This window comes from Danio rerio, chromosome 12 (genome assembly GCF_052040795.2).
Source record: "Danio rerio strain M-AB ecotype USA chromosome 12, GRCz13ab, whole genome shotgun sequence".
NCBI classification, from domain to species: domain Eukaryota; kingdom Metazoa; phylum Chordata; class Actinopteri; order Cypriniformes; family Danionidae; genus Danio; species Danio rerio.
The window spans coordinates 33,065,769-33,085,772 of record NC_141032.1 but is presented as its reverse complement, the minus strand read 5'-3'; the positions used below and the strand labels follow the sequence as shown (position 1 = coordinate 33,085,772).

The 20,004-nt window shown below is 37.0% G+C and overlaps 1 protein-coding gene across 5 annotated transcripts in view; it reads right to left on the bottom strand.

The window, feature by feature from the left end:
• Positions 1-4,265: 4,265 nt before the first annotated feature.
• Positions 4,266-20,004, bottom strand: part of thbs2b (thrombospondin 2b) — a 55,235-nt gene continuing 39,496 nt past the window's right edge. For all 5 annotated transcript variants that reach the window (XM_087276493.1, XM_087276492.1, XM_087276494.1 and 2 more), the window contains 11 exons: positions 19,384-19,536; positions 19,042-19,260; positions 16,925-17,032; positions 16,658-16,817; positions 14,169-14,287; positions 13,863-14,097; positions 9,956-10,183; positions 9,602-9,873; positions 9,351-9,448; positions 8,110-8,249; positions 4,266-8,026 (listed from right to left, as the gene is read on the bottom strand). In XM_087276493.1, coding sequence (XP_087132619.1) covers positions 8,019-8,026; positions 8,110-8,249; positions 9,351-9,448; positions 9,602-9,873; positions 9,956-10,183; positions 13,863-14,097; positions 14,169-14,287; positions 16,658-16,817; positions 16,925-17,032; positions 19,042-19,260; positions 19,384-19,536 — 1,740 coding nt within the window. In that variant the 3' untranslated portion in view covers positions 4,266-8,018. The remainder of the gene's footprint in view (positions 8,027-8,109; positions 8,250-9,350; positions 9,449-9,601; positions 9,874-9,955; positions 10,184-13,862; positions 14,098-14,168; positions 14,288-16,657; positions 16,818-16,924; positions 17,033-19,041; positions 19,261-19,383; positions 19,537-20,004) is intronic.

The window sequence follows — 20,004 nt, the reverse complement described above, 5'->3', positions numbered from 1 at the left end:
TACATCGACCGCATTACTGCTGCCACTTCACCAATCCGCCTGTCGATCTCACGTTCCATCCTTCCCTCACTCGTGAACAAAACCGCAAGATACTTGAACTCCTCAACCTGGAGTAAGGACTCTCCTCTAACCTGGAGATCGCAAATAACCTTTTACCGGTGGAGCACCATTGCCTCCAACTTGGAGGTGCTGATTTTCATACCAGCCGCGTCACACTCAGCAGTAAACCGCCTCAGTGCATGCTGTAGGTCCATGTTCGATAAAGCTAACAGAACAACATCATCTGCGAAAAACAGAGAAGAAATCCTGTGGTCCCAGAACCGGACCCTCTCCAGCCCAAGGCTGCACTTTAAAATTCTGTTCATTTAAATTATGAACAGAATTGGTGACAAGAGGCAGCCCTGCTGAAGTCCAATATGCACAAGTAACAAGTCTGACTTATTGCCGACAATGAGAACCAAAGTCCTACTCTGTTCATACAGGGACGAGACAGCCCTTAACAGAGCACCTTCCACAGATTGCCACGAGGGAAACAGTCCAATGCCTTCTCCCAGTGCACAAAAAATATGTGGACTGGTTGGGCATACTTCCATGAACCCTCAAGCACCCTGATGAGGGTATAGAGCTGGCCTACCCCCCTGAATTATTAGCCTGTTTATTTTTTCCCTAGTTTCAGCTTAACTGACTTTTTAGACTACCAAAAAACAAAATAGCTTAAGGGGCTAATAATTTTGACCTTAAAATGTTTTTAAAAAAATTAAAAACCTCTTTTATTCTAGCCGAAATAAAACAAATAAGACTTTCTCCAGAAGAGAAAGACAATCAGACAAACTGTGAAAATGTCCTTGCTCTGTTAAACATCATTTGGGAAATATTTAAAAAAGTAAAAAAAAATAAAGAAAGGCTAATAATTCTGACTCAAACTGAGTGTATATAGCTGCACATCGATGGCTTTGCTCTTCAGTGGACTTTCAGCACTGAAAATTAAACCTCATTGAGCTAAATTAAATTTTAACTCCGAAAACTGGACTAACACTGTTTCACACAATCATAATCTACGCAATATACATTGTAAAAGCGCTATAGAAATAAAGATGAATTGAATTTACTTTAATCGCTGTATACAGATGCATGCACACACACACATTCTTTAATTAGTATTAACCCTGAATAGGTAAAGTACATTTAATAATGATTTTGCCCACTGTACTATTTTGTCTAGAAGGAGAGGAACCCCCTTACTTTTGGAATGTCTTTATATTGTTTCATAAATTTCATCTACTTTATTTCTTTCATTTTATCACATTATTTATATACCTCTGTCATTACAATTCCTTTTCAAAATGATGAATCTGGTAATAAAGAATGCTGTTATCCTTTAAAATTTATTTACATGAACAGTCAAGGCAAGATGCCTCAGATTCAAAGCCAATCCCAAAACGTTATCAGATTTACAGCTTTCACTTGACAAAATCAGCAATACGAAAGCTATAAGAAAGAACATCTCATGCCATAAAATGGGTTTGGATTGAGTTTTTATATCTCCTTCTGTGTATTATGTTTATACCACTCAATTATTATTTAAAATAAAAGAGACATTGCTAATCAGAAATAAATAGACCTTGACGCGGTGTTGTACAAAATGGTAAAGAACTCTGTGGTAGGCTGCAGTACCTAGACTTTTATTTTATTACGTGCTTCAATCGTTCAAAATATTGCAAAATCTGTCGTTTTAACAGTACTTTCCAGACACAGAGACTTAATAACTTCTAAGAATCTTCCTCTGAGATCTCCCTGTTCCCCTCTTGTTGTTCTGTGCCTGTCCTTGGAACAAGAACTATGTCTGATATCTTCTCAGGAGACTCTGCTCAGCTTCCTCTGCATGAAAATTACGGCACAAGCCTTAACTTCATATTGCAGTCTGTTTGATTAAGTTTGCAGTGTACCGTGAGCACAGCTGGATCTGTTTATAGGCCTACTAAATAACGCTAACACAACATGCAAGCATTAGAAAGTGTCATTCACGAGCATCAAGTACAAGGATGACATACTGCATGATGTTCTCTGTTATGGTCTGCTTTTAAGAACCACAGACTCTCCACATGAAGTAAAACAGGATCTCCTCTAAATGCCTCAACTGCGTGTCTCCGTGTCTGTTTTGCTGTTGCTATGTGTCCCTGTCATTACAGCATTCCCCTTAATTACCCCCTAATTGTGTCAGCTTCACGTAAACGATTGCGTTTTTTTACCACATCAACCTACAGAACTTTGCAGAGTATTCTGCAGCATCTGAAAGCAGTGAAATGTGAGCACTCTTTTAGGGATGTGAATTGCTGGAGGACATCATGCTGACTTAATTCTACCAAGTGCTGTTTTCCCCCTAAAAGCTCCAAAAAAAGAGCCTGGAGGATCACGAGATGGAGGAAAAACACTATCTAACTTGGACATGGTTTGATTATTTGAAAGTTTTTCTAGTAATCCTTGCTTCAAATTACGTTTTTGAATGGGCTATATGCACGCATACTTTTCAATTTCAGCCAGGCAGCCCAAGGGCTTTAGGTGAACTGTCTTTCCATTAGGGTTATGCAATTTGGGGAAAATATCTAATTGGGATTTTTTAAAAAGATATTGCGATTTCAATTTGATTTGCGATTTAATTTTGTGGTCAAGCTTCAGCTAAATATTCTATATCGTAGTTTTTTACTGCTAAAATACAGTGAGTGTTAGCAGGGCTCAACAATAAGGACTGCCCGCTGGCCCGGGGCCAGCCTGCGAGATGTTCGGGATAGTATACAAAATGGTTACTGGCCCTATGGGGGACAGTGTTGCTTTATTACTAAAATTTTATTTGGCTGCGACTGTTTGTTAATTGCGTGCTTTCATGCCCAGACATTTGTTTTGGAATCTATCTCGTTTGCCCAGTAAGCACGGTTCGTGTGGCATATGTGAATTCCGCAATCATGCTCGAGTCCGCTCCAAATCTATCGGTCTAAGATCGCAAGAATGAGGTGGTCTTGGCTTGATTGAGCGGATCGATTGTAATGAAATAAAACGATGCAACGAACCAGGCTATATCAAAGTGTATTATGGTTGTGTAGTGTCCAAATATACGACCATATGAAGAGAAAATGATAAGTAGGGCAGGATGTCATTTCTACTGCAAATGTGCGTTTCATGTCTACGAAAGTGAAAGCATGCTGAAATATTACCGAGTGCTGTTTATCCGTTGACCGAAAAAAATTGACCGAAATTACCATCTGATAATTTTTCCATATTTTAATCCTATATTTTGTATTAGGCCAACTGTTTTGTTCATTTGTTTTGTTCATTTCAACACCTCGAAAGAAAGATCAACATAGCTTCATGATCTGACTGCAGTCCCGGTGTTGTGACGAGAAATGCACCCCTGCATGGACCCCCTTCATATACTCTTTAGCATTCTTAGTCTACATTTAAAAAAATAACAACTGAAAGGCCATAATTGATTAAAACGTAGGCTAATATGATTATTATGTTGATGGATCAAGCAAGAGCAAGAAGTGAAAGGCATTTTAAATCTAGGTTTACATATAAATGAAAAATAAAAATATTGACTAGTATAGACTCATGTAATGAGCCCGTTTCTAAAATTGGGCAGTTTTGGTGGGTTTTAAACAAACATAAAACATAAAATTGTTGTAGTTTTTAACTAAACCACACATTAAACAATTAATTTTAGTTAATCTAATCAGTAATGTATTTAAATAAAATCATTTTTAAACTGTCAGTTGTATTTAAAGAAAAGTTGTGTTGAATAACTGAATGGCTCTTTTTTGGTGGGGCCAGAGAAAATTTTTAGACGGTTTATTATTATCTTGCTGTTGTTCACAATCATGAGATTTTAGTGACACCAGTCTGCCAGCGATCAGAGTAGAGGCGGGTAGAGTGTGCAGGAGTACGAAATTTGACAACATTTGGGGGGGAAAAGTAGAAATACGACATCGTTTGTGAACTTGCTTTTCTTATTTGTGAATTTATTTCTTTTAATTTTACATTAGGAACATAAAGGTTCATTTAAGTATTATATTTTAAATAAATAATTTATTATTTTTTTCAACAATGCTGGGGCCCCATGCCTGGAATTGCTTAGGGGCCCCAAATTATTTTGCCCCCAAAGTCCTGAGTATGAAAATGGTTTACCATATTTCAAATCTAAAAAGACCTAAATAGACCTAAAATATTTACCCTAGGTTACCTTTTAACTGTTTGACAAATCATCAGTCGAGTCTGTGTATACAATTTTATTGACAGAAGTTATTACATCACAACTGAAAATGCATAGGAGTGAGAAAATATAAAAACAATTGTTTGTCAGTTAATACAAACAAGTATGATACCTAAAAATGTGATTAGCAGCCAGCCACATACTGTAAATGAACCATGAATCTAATGAAGTGCTCCATGAAATATCTGTAAATGAAAGTATAGTAAATATTACCTTAACAGCTCATAAAATGTGACATTTAAATTAAATCTCTCACTGGCATTTCCAAATGGCACTTCTTCCTAATGAATATAAAGAGGCTGATGGCAGAGTGAAAAATAGCTGGTTTTGTAGCCAAGTTACAGTGACCTAGAAACTGAGTTACTGAGATCACAACCCTGGTTTGTCACCATTGTACCTACAGTATAAGAGCAAGTAAATTAAGTCTCTGCTGCTGGAGTCACTGACGGCGAGCATTGGTTACTCATGCACACTCTGTAATTTAATAAAAGAAACACCTTGATACTTCGGAAATATACTGCATTACAGCTCTTCTTGTCACATTCACTTTGTGTAGACACAGTAACGGCCAATGACGAAAATTCTGTCTGATAACATTTGCAAAAACATCCTTTTTATACCTCATTTGAAAAAAAAAAGTGTCAATGTAAACAAATAAATAAGTATTTACAATTCGGCAGCAAGAGATACAATACAAAGAAATGCTAACTAATAATCAGAAAAATAGACAAATAAGTTACAGTAGACAATAGAAAAGGTCTGAATATAATACATCTCCCCTAAACGCTTGCGACAAACATAAAAAGCAACAAAAATGTTCTCCAATGACAAACGTGAAAGACGTATAAATGAACTGAAATGAAAACAACAAACCCTGAACACTAAAGAGTCTTGAGGTTTATTTTTCAAGATGGCAGGACTCATTAGCTATGTTTCCATCTACCTATTTTTATGTGCACTTTGGATTATCACATTAAAAAATGCTTAATAGAAATGCCAAGAAGTGCATACTGTAAATTTTGAAAATGTTCATAAAAACTTACATGCAAAACTGAGTAGGATAAATCTTTGACTATGAAATCTGAATTACTAAATATTTTCCAGCATGTGCATTATAAAAGGGTGAATTAGTTTTAATAATAATAATAATGAATGATAATAATAATTTCTTACATTTATATTGTGCTTTTCTGGATACTCAAAGCGCTATACTGATTGGTGGAGAGGAGACAGAGTGATGAAGCCAATTATGATATGGGGTTGATTAAGAGGCCATGATGGACAGAGGCCAATGGCTAAATTTGGCCGAGATGACTGGGGTTAAACCCCTACTCCTTTTCGAAGGACATTCTGGGATTTTTAACGACTACAGAGAGTCAGGACCTCGGTTTAATGTCTCATCCAAAAGACAGCGCTCACTGAGCAGTATAGAGCCTCCATCAAAATATTGGGGCATTAGGACAGACACAGACCGCAGGTTGAGCACCCCCTTCTGGTCTCACTAACACCACTTCCCGCAGCAACCTAGCTTTCCCATGTGGATATCCCAGCCTGATCTCACGAGAAAACGTAAGTATTTTACGTTTTGCCAGTTTTGTGGCTAATTCGTACGAATTCGTACGAGTTCAGTCGTACGAAATGGTACGATTTTAAAAAGGAGGCGTGGCACCTGACCCCACCCCTAACCCCAACCGTCATTGGGGGATAAGCAAATTGTACTAAATTGTACGAATTAGATCGTACGAATTCATACGAATTAGCCACTAAATGAAAAAGTTACGAATTGCCGTGAGATTGTGTTGGGTATCCCATCCAGGTACTGACCGGGCGCAGCCCTGCTTGGCTTAAGTGGGCAACCATGAAAGAGTTGTAGAGAGCTAGCTGTCGGACAGATTATGATCATGACATGATCTTTTAACAGATCATGTGATGATAAAATTGGGCATGGGGGACAAACCAGTGGAACAACCACATTGTAAAATATCTGAAATGTTGTTTTGTTACTTCTAAAATTCCAAAAAGTCTAAAGTCTGCCATCAAAGTGGTTTGGCATTATTAGCTCCCAGGACCACCACGCATTTATTGTGCTTCTTCTTCATCTTCTGAGAAAATTATAAAATAAGAAAAAAAGCCCAGATTTTTTCTCCTAACACAACCAACCCAGGCTCACTGGAGATATATGCCCAGGGCTACATTTTTGACAACCAATAAATATGTACCCTGGGCTACATGTGCTTGCATTTTTTGTTTTTCACAAATCCACCAGAGGTTGCTGTGAACATTCTTGACAATCTAAAATACATTACAGGGGCACGTTTTCTTATACATGCCATTTTTTCATAAATTTCCCCTATAGACTGCGTGCATTTCTGACAATCTCAACATTCTTCTCGTGTGCGTATGAGAAAGTAGCTGGTCGGGTTTTTGTGTATAATTCATTGGTGTTTTAGTTTATTTTGTTTATATACATAAAATGTATTAGGATCTATTAAATTATGTCAATTTTAGTGCTTTTTAGTTATGCTTAATTCATTTTATAATTTTGTATTGCTTTTAGGGCGAAAATTTTAACATCTGTCCAGGGACAATTAATGAAAAATAGCCTTTTGGCTGAAGCTGCGGTCACACTGCACTTTTCTCCCCATAGACTTCCATTCATATGCACGCGAATGCATCAGACTGGAAATGCTAGCTTGTGCAACAAGTTTCGCAGTTCACTGCGTTGCAAAGTTAAAGCTTGGTGAACTCTGACCTGCAAAATCACATCAGTTAGCTGCGTAAGACCAATTGAGGATCAAAACATGACCTCTCTGGACAGAAATATATTTTTTAAAATGTCAAATCATCTTGTTTAATCCCCTTTTTACGACAGAATTTCGCAAGCTCAAACTCTAGTGTGACTGCGGCATAATTCTGGTGCATTTCCATCAATGCTAATTAATGTACACTGTCCCTGCCAAATAACATAAATAAATAAAATCAGCTTGATATCGACTGACGCAACGACCCACCCCTTCCTCCAACTGACAGTGTTTTCAAAAACAAACTAGAACAGTAGAAAAGCTACGGCCACATACTTTTACCAGAATTTTACACTGCTTTTTTGGTTTCATTTTACCTGGTTACTGGAACCGTCCTTTGCTGGACTCATACCCCAGTCTAGTCCAGTCCAGTTCTTGTTCCAAATCTGATGCCATTTGCGGTGAGCTACCGAGCCAACCAGTCACACTGAAAAAGCCATCCATACTGAGCAGTCAGAGGTACTACACCATGGCATTTGTTTTTTTTAGCCATTATGTACCTGCGGGCACATATTTACCGGTTCTCAAAAATAAAGCCCTGAACACATACTTCCAATGAGCCTGTGTTGAATGCAGCAATTTCCAATTTTCTTTCTGATTATTGGTACTAGATTATCAGGAAGTGACAATTTTGATTTATTCGCAAATGTTACATGCAATATTTCAGTTTTGTATGAAAATTAAATTTGCATCTTTGGATGGAAACATAGCTATTGTGGCATTACAAAGATTATTTGTGCAAATATTAACTGTGAATCTAAAGCAATGCTGACCAAACATTTGTTTCTCTTTATATATGTCCAGCTGAAGGTAAATTCACTTCTTTTCTGTCGATTCGAATTTCCCCGTATTGTAGAAAGTCTTTTTATCTTCTTTTTCTGAGGCTCTACATTGATTCAGTTCTGCTTTGATCAAAAAAGTCTTTGACAGGAGACTTTGTTCCCCATTTACACTCAGTTATCTGCAAAAAGAAAGACAAATCTCAATAATGGAAAAAGAAAGACGGCAGGATATTGAAAGTTTTTGCTGTGTAAAGAAGTCTACCTCTGCATTCATATTTGAGGTCAGAGAAGAAAACGGCCTCCTGGGAGAAAACAAATAACCCGAGTCGTCCACCTGCAAACGTCTTGTCATAAACAGGACCTGAGTCTGCCATGATCTGCTTGCCTTCATACACAACAACTCTGGGGGAAAACGGATTTGTTTGATAAATGACATTTATATGATTTTTATATATTTATTTATCTTTTATTTGTGTTTTTATACAGTTCTAAATGCAAGATTATTGTATTGCTTGAAGAAAATGTGAGCTAATTGTTTTTTATTCGGTGCTGTGGCTCTCTGACTAATATGCATCAATAAAAAAACAAAAAAAATATTGTTTCAATTTGCATCAGAAACATTTAATGTCATATAATATATTATATTTCATACACAATGACTAATTACTATTAATGTAATTTTAAAATATACACATTGTATATTATTTTTTTACTATATTGTATTACAAAACCAATTTACACATTGTATACAATATTACCAATAACTTTTCCAATCAACTAATGTTTATGATATTAAATAATACATTATATTAACAATATTACTGATACAGACTTAAGTAATACATTCTCTATAAACTATATTGATACTGTTTTTAATAAAACATATACAGTTGAAATCAGAATTATTTAACCCCTTTGATTTTTTTCTTTTTTAAATATTTCCCAAATGATACATTTTCACAGCATGTTTGATTATATTTTTTTCTTCTAGAGAAAGTCTTATTTGTTGTTTTTCGGCTAGAATTAAAGCAGTTTTAATTTTTTAAAAACAATCTTAAGTTAATAATTATTGGCCCCTTAAAGCAATTTTTTAGATAATCTACAGAACAAACCATCGTTATACAATAACTTACCTAATTACCCTAACCTGCCTAGTAAACCTAATTAACCTAGTTAAGCCTTTGAATGTCACTTTAAGCTGTATAGAGGTTTCTGGAAAAATATCTAGTAAAATATTATTTACTGTCATCATGACAAAGATAAAATAAATCAGTTATTAGAAATGAGTTATTATAACTATTATGATTAGATATGTATTGAAAAAATCTTCTCTCTGTTAAACAAAAATTGGGGAAAGAATTAACAGGGGGGTAATAATTACGTTTTTTTTCTGACTACTACTGTATATTAATTTCCATATAATTTTATTTTATTATATTATAATAATTAAAATATGTGTCTTGGAATTGAATAGTTAAAACGAGATAAAGTCTGGTTGTATACCTTATGAAGCCAGTCTTGGGTCTGTGGATAAGATGCCAGCGGTACGCAGTGAAGTCTTTCCAGCCAATATTCTTCGGGTCATGCCATAGAGTGCGCACCTAAACAATGCACAGTAAAACCATCCATCATTTTAACCACCAACACAGATAGCGCTGCCATGAATCAAAGCTGTTTATTGGACAGTTTACTGTTAGCAATGGCACGAAAAGTGAAACCCGTCAGGATTAATAAAAGTGAAGAGAGAGTTTCACCTGATGCTTAGTGTTGCCTGTGTGCCATAAAGCATTGCGTAGAATTTCCCCCGTGCCTGTGGTGGAGTTGACCACCTTCAGAGAAACGCCAGAAATGCCAAACGCCTTCGACGGCTTTTCTTCCCAGTACGTCTGTGTGATCTGTTTCCACATGACTACATAAAAACGCCGGCTAGACTGGTATCCAAACACAAAACCAGCATAGTCATCATCCCTGTCTGTGTTCACGTAGAAGGTCCCGCTGAAATCCACGGCACTGAACTCATCAAATCCTGTAGAGAAAAACATGATCATGATCTAGAAATTTTTTGTACCTCTTTATGTATGGAAATGTTTGCATTGGATCTCACTCACCCACTGCAATGCCAGGGTCGGAGTTGGCCGTCTGCACAAGCTCTTTGCCCTGGTTTCGGACCACCCAGTTGGGATCGATCTGCGTGGTTCCTTTGGGGTCGAGGTGAACCATCTGAAACTTCCGGAAGTCTGTGACACTGATGCCGCTGTTTTCTGGACAGGCGTCAAAGATATCTGGCACATTGTCATTGTCGAAATCATTCTCGCAGGCCTCACCTCGACCATCACCTGCAAGAAAACACAGGAATGTTTAACATGTTGATATACAGTGTATGTTGCGGTCACATTTACATCATTTTAACACTAGAACTGCAAAGGTTTTTAAATTATATCATTCATTCATTCATTCATTCATTCATTCAATAATTTTCCTTCAGTTTAGACCCTTTATTCATCAAGGGTCAACACAGCAGAATGAACTGCCAACTTATCCAGCACATGTTTTAAACAGCGAATGCCCTTCCAAATGCAACACAGTACTGGGAAACACCCATACACTCATTCACAAACATAAATTATGGCCAATTTAGTTTATTCAATTCACCTATAGCGCATGTCTTTGGAGGGTGGGGGAAACTGGAGCACCCAGAGGAAACCCACATGACCACGGAGAACATGAAATTCCAACTAACCCATCTGGAACTTGAACCAGCGACCTTCTTGCTGTGAGGTGGCAGTGCTAACCACTGAGCCACCTTGTCGCCTATATAACTTATTAGTAACTATAGCATCCAGAACATTCCTAAATGTGTCTATATATGTTATTCTAATAAAAGTTTATTAAAATTTAAAAAAACATAAAAAAGTTCTGTGTATTTCTACCTAGAATGGCCATATGGGTCAAATCTATATCCATTAAAAGGATAATATGATAAAGATCTTGCTTTTCTCCGCATACTTTCACTATTACATTTTTGGGCATGTAGTTGCACTTAAACATTAATGTTTGTAGCTTGTGCAGTTAAAAGTAGTTAAAATAGCAAATTAATAAATCATTATGAGCTTAGTAGTCCATATGAAGCAGTATACACTCTTCGTGTTTAGACTATCGGTACAATCACTTCATAAAATACTCCAAAACCACTGACCTAGAAAATTCGAATCTAAGCTTCAAAACATTCAATCATTTGATCTGCGAACTACTGGCAACACAGTGCAGTCGTAGCCAAGAGGTACTTTTCCTTTTGGAAACCTGGAAAACAATGGCTTTTCCCAAAGCTTCGGGATTGTCTCTGTAAGCCAACAAAACCTCAAAGATCTCCAATCTCCCCATAGACCGTGACAGCTTCAACTAGCACTTGGAGTTCAGAGGGCCGCTGAAATGAACACCCGTTGGAATGCCAAGGCAAATTTCACCCCACTTAAATTTCAAATCCACTTTATAAAAGAAAACCCAAGCAGTGAGTATGGCCTGACAACACAGAGCTCGTTCCACCATTATACCATTCAGGCTTAATGTCAAGCTGCGTATATCTGTGTTTAAAATACCTCATAAAACACAAAAAGACGCAAAGTACTACCCCGGGATGCAAATCTTCAACATTTCTGATGCCAGTGAAAAATGTACGTGTTTCTTATCTGCCTGCTATTCGTGCCTCGTCTTTGATTTTCTTTTTTTATGGGACAGGTTCTTGGACGACCCTCATAGGAAATATGAACGATGTCCAAAACAACAGACGCAAAAATTAAATGCTGGGTTGTGTATTAAGACAAACAGGTGCGAGAGGAGCCCAGAGGAAAGTTCTGGAAGTTGTTTATCGAGTTCTCTGATAATCTGGAGAACAAATGTTCACATTGATGCTTCAGCGCCATATATCAATAATTAGACACATCATTATTTCGACACATTCTTTACTCTGGAGTGAAACAGCACATTTTTGTAGCCTTCCAAAACTTAAATACTTTTATTTTAAATGCATGTGCACATACACTCACTGGCCACTTTATTAGGTACACCTTACCAGTACCGGGCTGGACTGCTTTTGCCTTCAGAGCTGCCTTAATCCTTTGTGACATGGATTCAACAAGGTATTGGAAATATTCCTTAGAGATTTTGATCCACACTGACATGACTGCATCAGGCAGTTGCTGCAGATGTGTCAGCTGCACATCCATGATGCAAATCTTCCTTTTCACCACATCTAAAAGGTGCTCTATTGGATTGAGATCTGGTGACTGTGGAGGCCATTTGAGTACAGTGAATTTATTGTCATGGTCAAGAAACCAGTCTGAGATGCTTCACGGTTTATAACATGGCGGACTATCCTGCTGGAAATAGCCATTAGAAGATGGGTACACTGTGGTCATAATGATATGGACATGGTCAGCAACAATACTCAGGTAGGCTGTGGCGTTGACACAATGCTCAATTGGCACTAATGTCCCAAAGTGTGCCAAGAAAATATCCCTCACACCATTACACCACCGCCACCAGCCTGAACCGTTGATACAAGGCGGGATGGATCCATGCATACAAGAAGTTGACGCCAAATTCTGACCCTACCATTCAAATGTCACAGCGAAAATCGAGACTCATCAGACCAGGCTTTTTTCCGTTTTTCCAATCTTCTATTGTCCAATTTTGGTGAGCCTGTGTGAATTGTAGCCTCAGTTTCTTGTTCTTAGCTGACAGGATTGGCAACCTGTGTGGTCTTCTGCTGCTGTAGCCCATCCACCGCAATGTTCAACATGTTGCATGTTCAGAGATGCTCTTCTGCATATCCTCGCTTATAATGAGTGGTTATTTGAATTCTGTTGCTTTTCTCCTTTTTTATCATCTGGAACCAGTCTGGCCATTCTCCTCTGACCTTTGACATCAACAAGGCACTTATGGAACTGCCACTCATTGGATATTTTCTCTTTTTCAGACCATTCTCTGTAAACCCTGTAAACCCTTCAAAGTCACTTAAATCACCTTTCTTTCCCATTCTGATGCTCGATTTGAACTGCAGCAGATCATCTTGACCATGTCTATGTAGTAAATGGAGTTGCAGCCATGTGATTGGCAGATTTGCATTAACGAGCAGTTGGACAGGTGTACCTAATAAAGTGGCCGTTGAGTGTTTACAGTATACAGCTATAGAAAAATGGGAAATGAGACCACTTGAACATTTTCAGATTCTCTTTCGGATGCCCTTCCAGCTGCAACCCATCTCTGGGAAACATCCATGCACACTCATTTATACTACAGACAATTTAGCCTACCCAATTGACCTGTACCGCATGTCTTTGGATTGTGGGGGAAACCGGAGCACCCTGAGGAAACCCACGCAAACACAGGGAGATCATGCAAACTCCACACAGAAACGCCAACTGACCCAGCCGAGGCTCGAACCAGCGACCTTCTTGCTGTTAGGCGATAGCACTACCTACTGCACCGCCCATTATATTAACAAATGCAGTATAATTGTTTTAATCATAACTTACTACGATAAAAACATAAACAGTCACATTTTTAACAGTGGAATTCAATGCTGAATACACTGGTCAAGCAGAATCTGCCTTCGCCTTCATTTTCTCACTGATGTCTCTGCATTGCCTTCTATACGTCATGTGACAGTATGCACATTTAAAAAAATATCTTATTAATTTAAAACATTTAATTGAAATGTTTAATTTCAGTATGTTCTTCAATTCACTTATGGCGCATGTCTTTGGACTGTGGGAGAAACCGTAACACCGAGAGGAAACCCATGCAAACATGGGGACAACATGCAAACTCCACACAGAAATGCCAACTGGGCCAGCCGGGACTCGAACCAGTGACCTTTTTGCTGTGAGGTGACAGTGCTAACCACTGAGCCACCATGTCACCCCCATAAGAAATTACAAATGATAATTATTTCAGTACTATAAAAATCCCATCAGAGTGCCTGTCTTAATGTAGTAAAAATGTAAGTGTTTTTACCATCAGAGTCCTCTTGGTCTTTGTTTGGAACTAGTCTGCAGTTATCTCGGTCATCAGGAATGCCGTCATTATCATCATCAAAATCACAAGCATCTCCTTTCCCATCTCCGTCGTGGTCAGCTTGGTTAGCGTTGGGTATGTATGGGCAGTTATCCATGTTATTTTGATGTCCATCTTCATCTATGTCCTGATTGTTATCACACTGGTCTCCTACTAGATCGTTATCTGAATCCGTCTGCAAAAAGAACAATTGGTAACTTTCTTAAAACATGAATTAAGAAGCTGCAAAAGTACTTTCCTCCAGACCTGTTGTGGGTTGTGGACTAATGGGCAGTTGTCACACTGGTCTCCAACGCCATCTAAATCTGTGTCTTTCTGGTCAGTGTTATAAATGAGAGGGCAGTTGTCTCGCTCATTCAGAATTTCTAAGAGTAAAAGAGAATAGAAAATATTTATTGAAAAATAAATTGTATTACATAGAGTCACATTTTAATACTTTACAACTTATCATTACAGTAATAACTGCATCTATCAGCTCAAAAACTTTAACATAATGGTTCTCAAACTGTGGTTCATGTACCACTAGTGTTACGCGGGCTTCCCATTGTGGTACATGGAGGAATCAAATATGTCATAAGTACATGCTACATATATTTCAAAATTTATCAAAAATTATTTATATATTAATATGATGACCCATAATCTACATTTCTGAGGTCTAGGCAACATTTCCAGGTGTCAATGAATTGGCTACTAAATGTTAGTACTTTACATATTTTAAGAACAGTAACCTTTTATTTTTAACTTTTAAAAGCATATTTTAATTTTAATGTTGATGTTTCATTTTTATTATAAGAGTATAGTGGCAATGTTCAAACTATTTATAATGTTTAAAGTGGCAGACAATAATAAACATTTTTAATAATAGGAATGAATCTGCCTCGTTTTTAAACTGTGCAATGCTGTAGCTGCTTAATTGGGCCTACTACACTGCTGTATTTCAATATTGCTCATTATGGTGGTACTTGGAGAGGCAAGTCTTTTCTGAGGTGGTACTTGATGAAAAAGGTTTGAGAACCACTGCTTCAACCAATTGCTTAAAATAGCGAGAATACTAAATAGATAAGTTGGATAAGTTTATTTAAAAAAAGTAAATATTTACTGATTACATTATAAATTTGTATTTAAATTTCTTCAAATAACTTTGTCTGAAAAGTAATTTAGTTACTAAATAAGAAGTGTAATTATTTGACTACTTAAGATTTCTATAAATCTGTTTACATAGTCGATAGAAATAAACACTTTTATCTCTTCTAATTTAGGCCAAACATAGACGTTTAGCTTTATTTAAAATATATTTCAAATTTCAATATTTTTTTTATCAAAAAATGAAACATTTTAAGAGAATTGACACCATTTTTCTTACATATCATATTTTGCCATTAATCATATCATACACCCAGCACAATAAGACGCAGAAATGTTTGGCGGAATTTGTTTCTATTTTTAGACCAGTGCAACTCTACTTTTCAAGTTTTGCACCACATGGTTTAAATAGCAAATCCATTTGCACCAGCTTGTGGACTGATGGGTGTGCTGGTCTAAAATAGAGGTGTATTAAGGCGCATTGTTGGTGCGTTGCTATTTTGAAAAACTGAAATAGACTGCATCATTGACCAACTAAAAGTACAGTAGGTCCAGCGAAGAGCACGTTAGTTATGCGCCTATAGGTTCAAACAGTTACACATTGCTTAATACACACAGGATGTATAGCAATACACAAATATCTTTACATACAAAAACAATTAAAGAATTAAAATTTTCCAAAAATTATTATTTTCTACATTAATATAAAAAAAACTACCTCCATGCCTCATCACGGGGGGCTTTTTCAGTTTATTCTTGACAATTTGCATTTGTATAATGTTATTAATATTAGCAGTATTGTTTATTATATGCATATTTGTATTTGTTTTATTAAAAAGATCTGTCCATCTGTCACGTTTAAAAACAGGTCGTGTGTTTGGATATAACTATAACTTTTTGAGCACACTTTGTTATTATTGTTCATTTATTAATTTGCTGGAAATTAAAACTGAATTTAGAAATAGTTTTAAACTATTTTTTGTGCTTAACAAACAAAATTAAATATGAAGGCTAATGGATGTCTTTAATGGAGTGCACACAACTCTGTTTCTTTATCCATGAAAAAAAAGGTAAGAGTAAAAGTAAAGAGAAAGCAAAGAGGCCGAATGGAGGAGGCTCGTTCTTTATCCTCGTGCTGCAGATGGTTTGTTTAACTGACCATCTGTTTCACTCTAGTTCAGTTTATCCATCCAAAGGGAACGGGAGATGAGACTTTGATTTGTTTTACGAACATTATGCTCAAAACACACTCAGAACTCATTAATAAAATAAGCACAACCCTGTTAGACCTTGTTTCTGGGGCGCAGAGCATATTTCTCTATCATTAAAACAGCAAAAGTGGATTCAGACTTGTCCTTAATGCTTTTGCGCCCTGCGCTTTAGACTTTGCACCTAGATTGTTAAAATAGAGCCCTAAATGTTAATGATAATGAAGGTTAATAAATGAAAAATGTTAAGTGCTAACAAACAAATAAATAAATACTTTTCCAAAATTGCAATAAATTGTTTAAGATTTAATATAAATTAAACATATAGAAACCCAAATTTGAACCTTTTCTTCATTTTGTTGCCATATTTGCTAAAAGTCATCATTGATTTTAAACCCTGCTCAAAAGGATTTATAAAGACAATAAAAATATTTTTAGTACCATCTCCATCCATATCAACAGAGCAGGCGTCTCCTTCTCCATTGTTGTCTGTGTCTGTCTGAGCGGGGTTGTGTTCATACGGGCAGTTATCACAGCGGTCTCCAACATCATCCTTATCATAGTCATATTGTCTGGGGTTGTACATCAAGGGACAGTTGTCCTGGTAGAAATTGATCAATCATATTTCATGCTCTATATATACAGCACACATTCAGTATTTCTATCAGTAGCATTACACAGTTTATAAATGCCAGAAATCTGCCTTACCCTTTCATCCACAATTTCATCGTTATCATCGTCTTTATCACAAGCATCTCCTTGTCCATCATTGTCAAAGTCCTCCTGGCCTGAGTTGGGTAAAGTCGGGCAGTTGTCCTGCAAATAAAGTCAACTGTGTGATTCTTGTGATTGTTACAAATGTTTGAAGTATACTGGCTGCCAAAAACTCTGAATTTTTGTAATATTATTCGCATTTTTGTCAATGGTTTGTGATAATAATATTTTGTAATATAGTTTAACAAACTAAACTAAATGGAGTCTTGCAGTTTAAACCTTTAAACAGCAGCATATACATACATACATTTTTTGAGAATTATATTTAAGATACTTTATTAAATATTTTGCATTAAGTCATCATTTTCAGGCCCTGTCTACCACAGTACTGCTTCACATTATGTGTGCAGTGTGAATCAGACCTTTCTACAGAAATCATCTGACACTAATAGTTATTCATAACAAATGAACCACATCAAATCACCCAAATAGAGCACTTTCAAACTCCTTCAGTTCTCAATTCTTCATTCTACACATTACCGGCATTTTCCTTTATTTGTTACGCGCACATATTTTATCCTTTATTGCTTTCTCGCTTGGCTCTCTCTGCTTCTCGAGCTTCAGATCTATGATGTCTTGCAGATTCTGGTCCTGGTTTTTCTCCACGGTGTATCATGACATAATCAAGCAATTATCCATCACAGGAGAAGAATGATGTAATTATTACTTCTGCTCTCTCTCCCTTTGGCAAAACACTTCAGCACAAAGACATTTAAAGGATATAAAATATACGATTCCAAACGGCACAATAGACAATAAACACTGGGCCAAATCAAAACATTCCTCTAGTTCACGGCCATTGGGCCCCCTGCCTGACTTGATGCCATTGTCCTTTGGGGTTTATTAAGGTAAAACAATATTTCTTTCCATTTTATATCCCCTAGAAACCTTCTCATAGCAGTCAACAGCTAAACCTTTCGGTCTGGCTTGCATTAAATTAAAACAAAAAACAATGAACCAATGCAGAGAACACTGCTTTAGAAAGTATAATGACTTCAAAATATTAGAATATTATCTACATTTGTCCGATTAAACTGACATCTGGTCCTAAGTAAAGGGATGGGCGATGAAATGATTACGATAATCATCACTATATAACTGTTCTCGATTATACACTTACTAACATATTTTCGATACATGTTAGAAAGTGGAATTTAATGGTGCTGATTTGTTTGGATATGGATAGGCATCAAATCAAGAAGTTCTTGAATTTAGTGAAGAGCAAAATTTGAATAAACTTGATGAACAAAAAGCACTGATATTGTCTATGGCACTGACGATTAGAAAATACACTGTTAGAGACAGAAAAGGCTATTACATGGATTTATTGCAGTACTAATAACTTCACCATGGTTTTGAAGCAGGAGTAAGAGATATATATCTCAAACACTTGGCCGCACAACCATCACTCCTGTCACTATGGCTTCTCCTTTGATTTTTTGTGCTTCTTTCTCACGTTTGTCAGTTTCTAAAAAGGATTTCAGAAGAACTTCAATAATCACGCGCCCGTTATTATCATCAGCTCAAGAAGTTTGTTATTTCAAAAATAGACGTGCAGTAAGCCCTCTGGAGAAAGTGAAACCACTTGTGCTTTAGACTGCCTTGTAAACAACTACGGGGCACAGAGTAAATTGCTCTTCTTCTTGGCTTTGTGGCTGTTCAACAAGACCATGTCATGTTTGACAAGGTTTGTTTGAGCTCGGGTCGTCCATGGCTCATTGTTATATGTATATATTATTACTGTGTAATGTCTTGGCTGTGTATTTAAAAGTGGCACTTCCTGTGTTTTCATTCTCCTGGCTTGTGCACAAGCTAGTGATTAATACCTGTAAAAGCGTTCAGCTGCGTGTCTGGATCCTTTTGTTGTGTTAGGTACCCTTTCGAATGGGTACCCAAAAAGTGGTATGGTTTGCTTTACCTTTTGATAGTGGAAATGGCCATAAAAGCATACCAAATTGTACCATACTATACTGTACCATACCACTTAGTTCAAACGGGCCATAAAAAACATTTTAATACAAGGTGGATAGGGCCACTGAGTAATGTAATACCTTTTTGCAATGATAGGTGGCATTTGCTCCACACACAAGATCCTGGTTGGGCCATCCATCCAGATCAAAATCCTCACCACAGATGATGCCGTCTCCAGCATAACCAATCCGGCACTCACACTTGTACATGGGGTCAGTGAAGTGACTGAGGAAGATGCATTCAGCAAACTTGTGACAGCTGTGGCTGTTGTCTTTGCAGGGGTTGTAGGGTTCACAAACCTATTCATGAGTAAAAAAAAAAAACAGATACTGAAACCTTGTCTGTTTAAATATATGTGAACCAGAACCAGGAGACCTGGACGTAAATTATTCGGTATGTGAGGTGATGTGTGTGGTACTGACCTGTTTGTTGGTTTTAGCTGACTCCACTCCCATGCCGTAGGGCTGAGTCCCTTTGTAGCGAGGGGGGCAGGGGAGACAGTGGAATCCGGGGTCTGTGTTCACACACTGCTGTAGGCCACCCACTTTATGACATAGATCTGACACCATATTACACTGAACAGTGCACACCACAAACGAAAATATAGCAAGAGAAAAGAAAAGTGGTATAAAGATCAGGGTTGTCAGATTGAATACATACTGATGCATTCTTGCTCTTGCTGAGCTCATTGCCATGGTAGCAAGCATTGCTATGCAGACGAATCAAAGATATTTAAGTGTACGTAACAGATTTATTTGGGAAAGTAATTTGATATGCAGAGAAGGCTAATTAAATGCAGTTAAAGTGCGTAATTTGGTGTGTCTGTGAAAAGCAAAATGTCAAAATATGGGCAAAATAGTGCTTTATCCTTATTCAGTGTAACAGATATGTTTATGTGACATGAAACAGCATTCTTATTCTGACCTGTACTTATTAAAATATACTGTATGAAACACTAAGAGACCATGATAAGAGGTTTTCAGGTAAAAAAAAAAAACAATAAATGTGTAATTCAATTTTCTCATACATTAGTATGTGCCCTG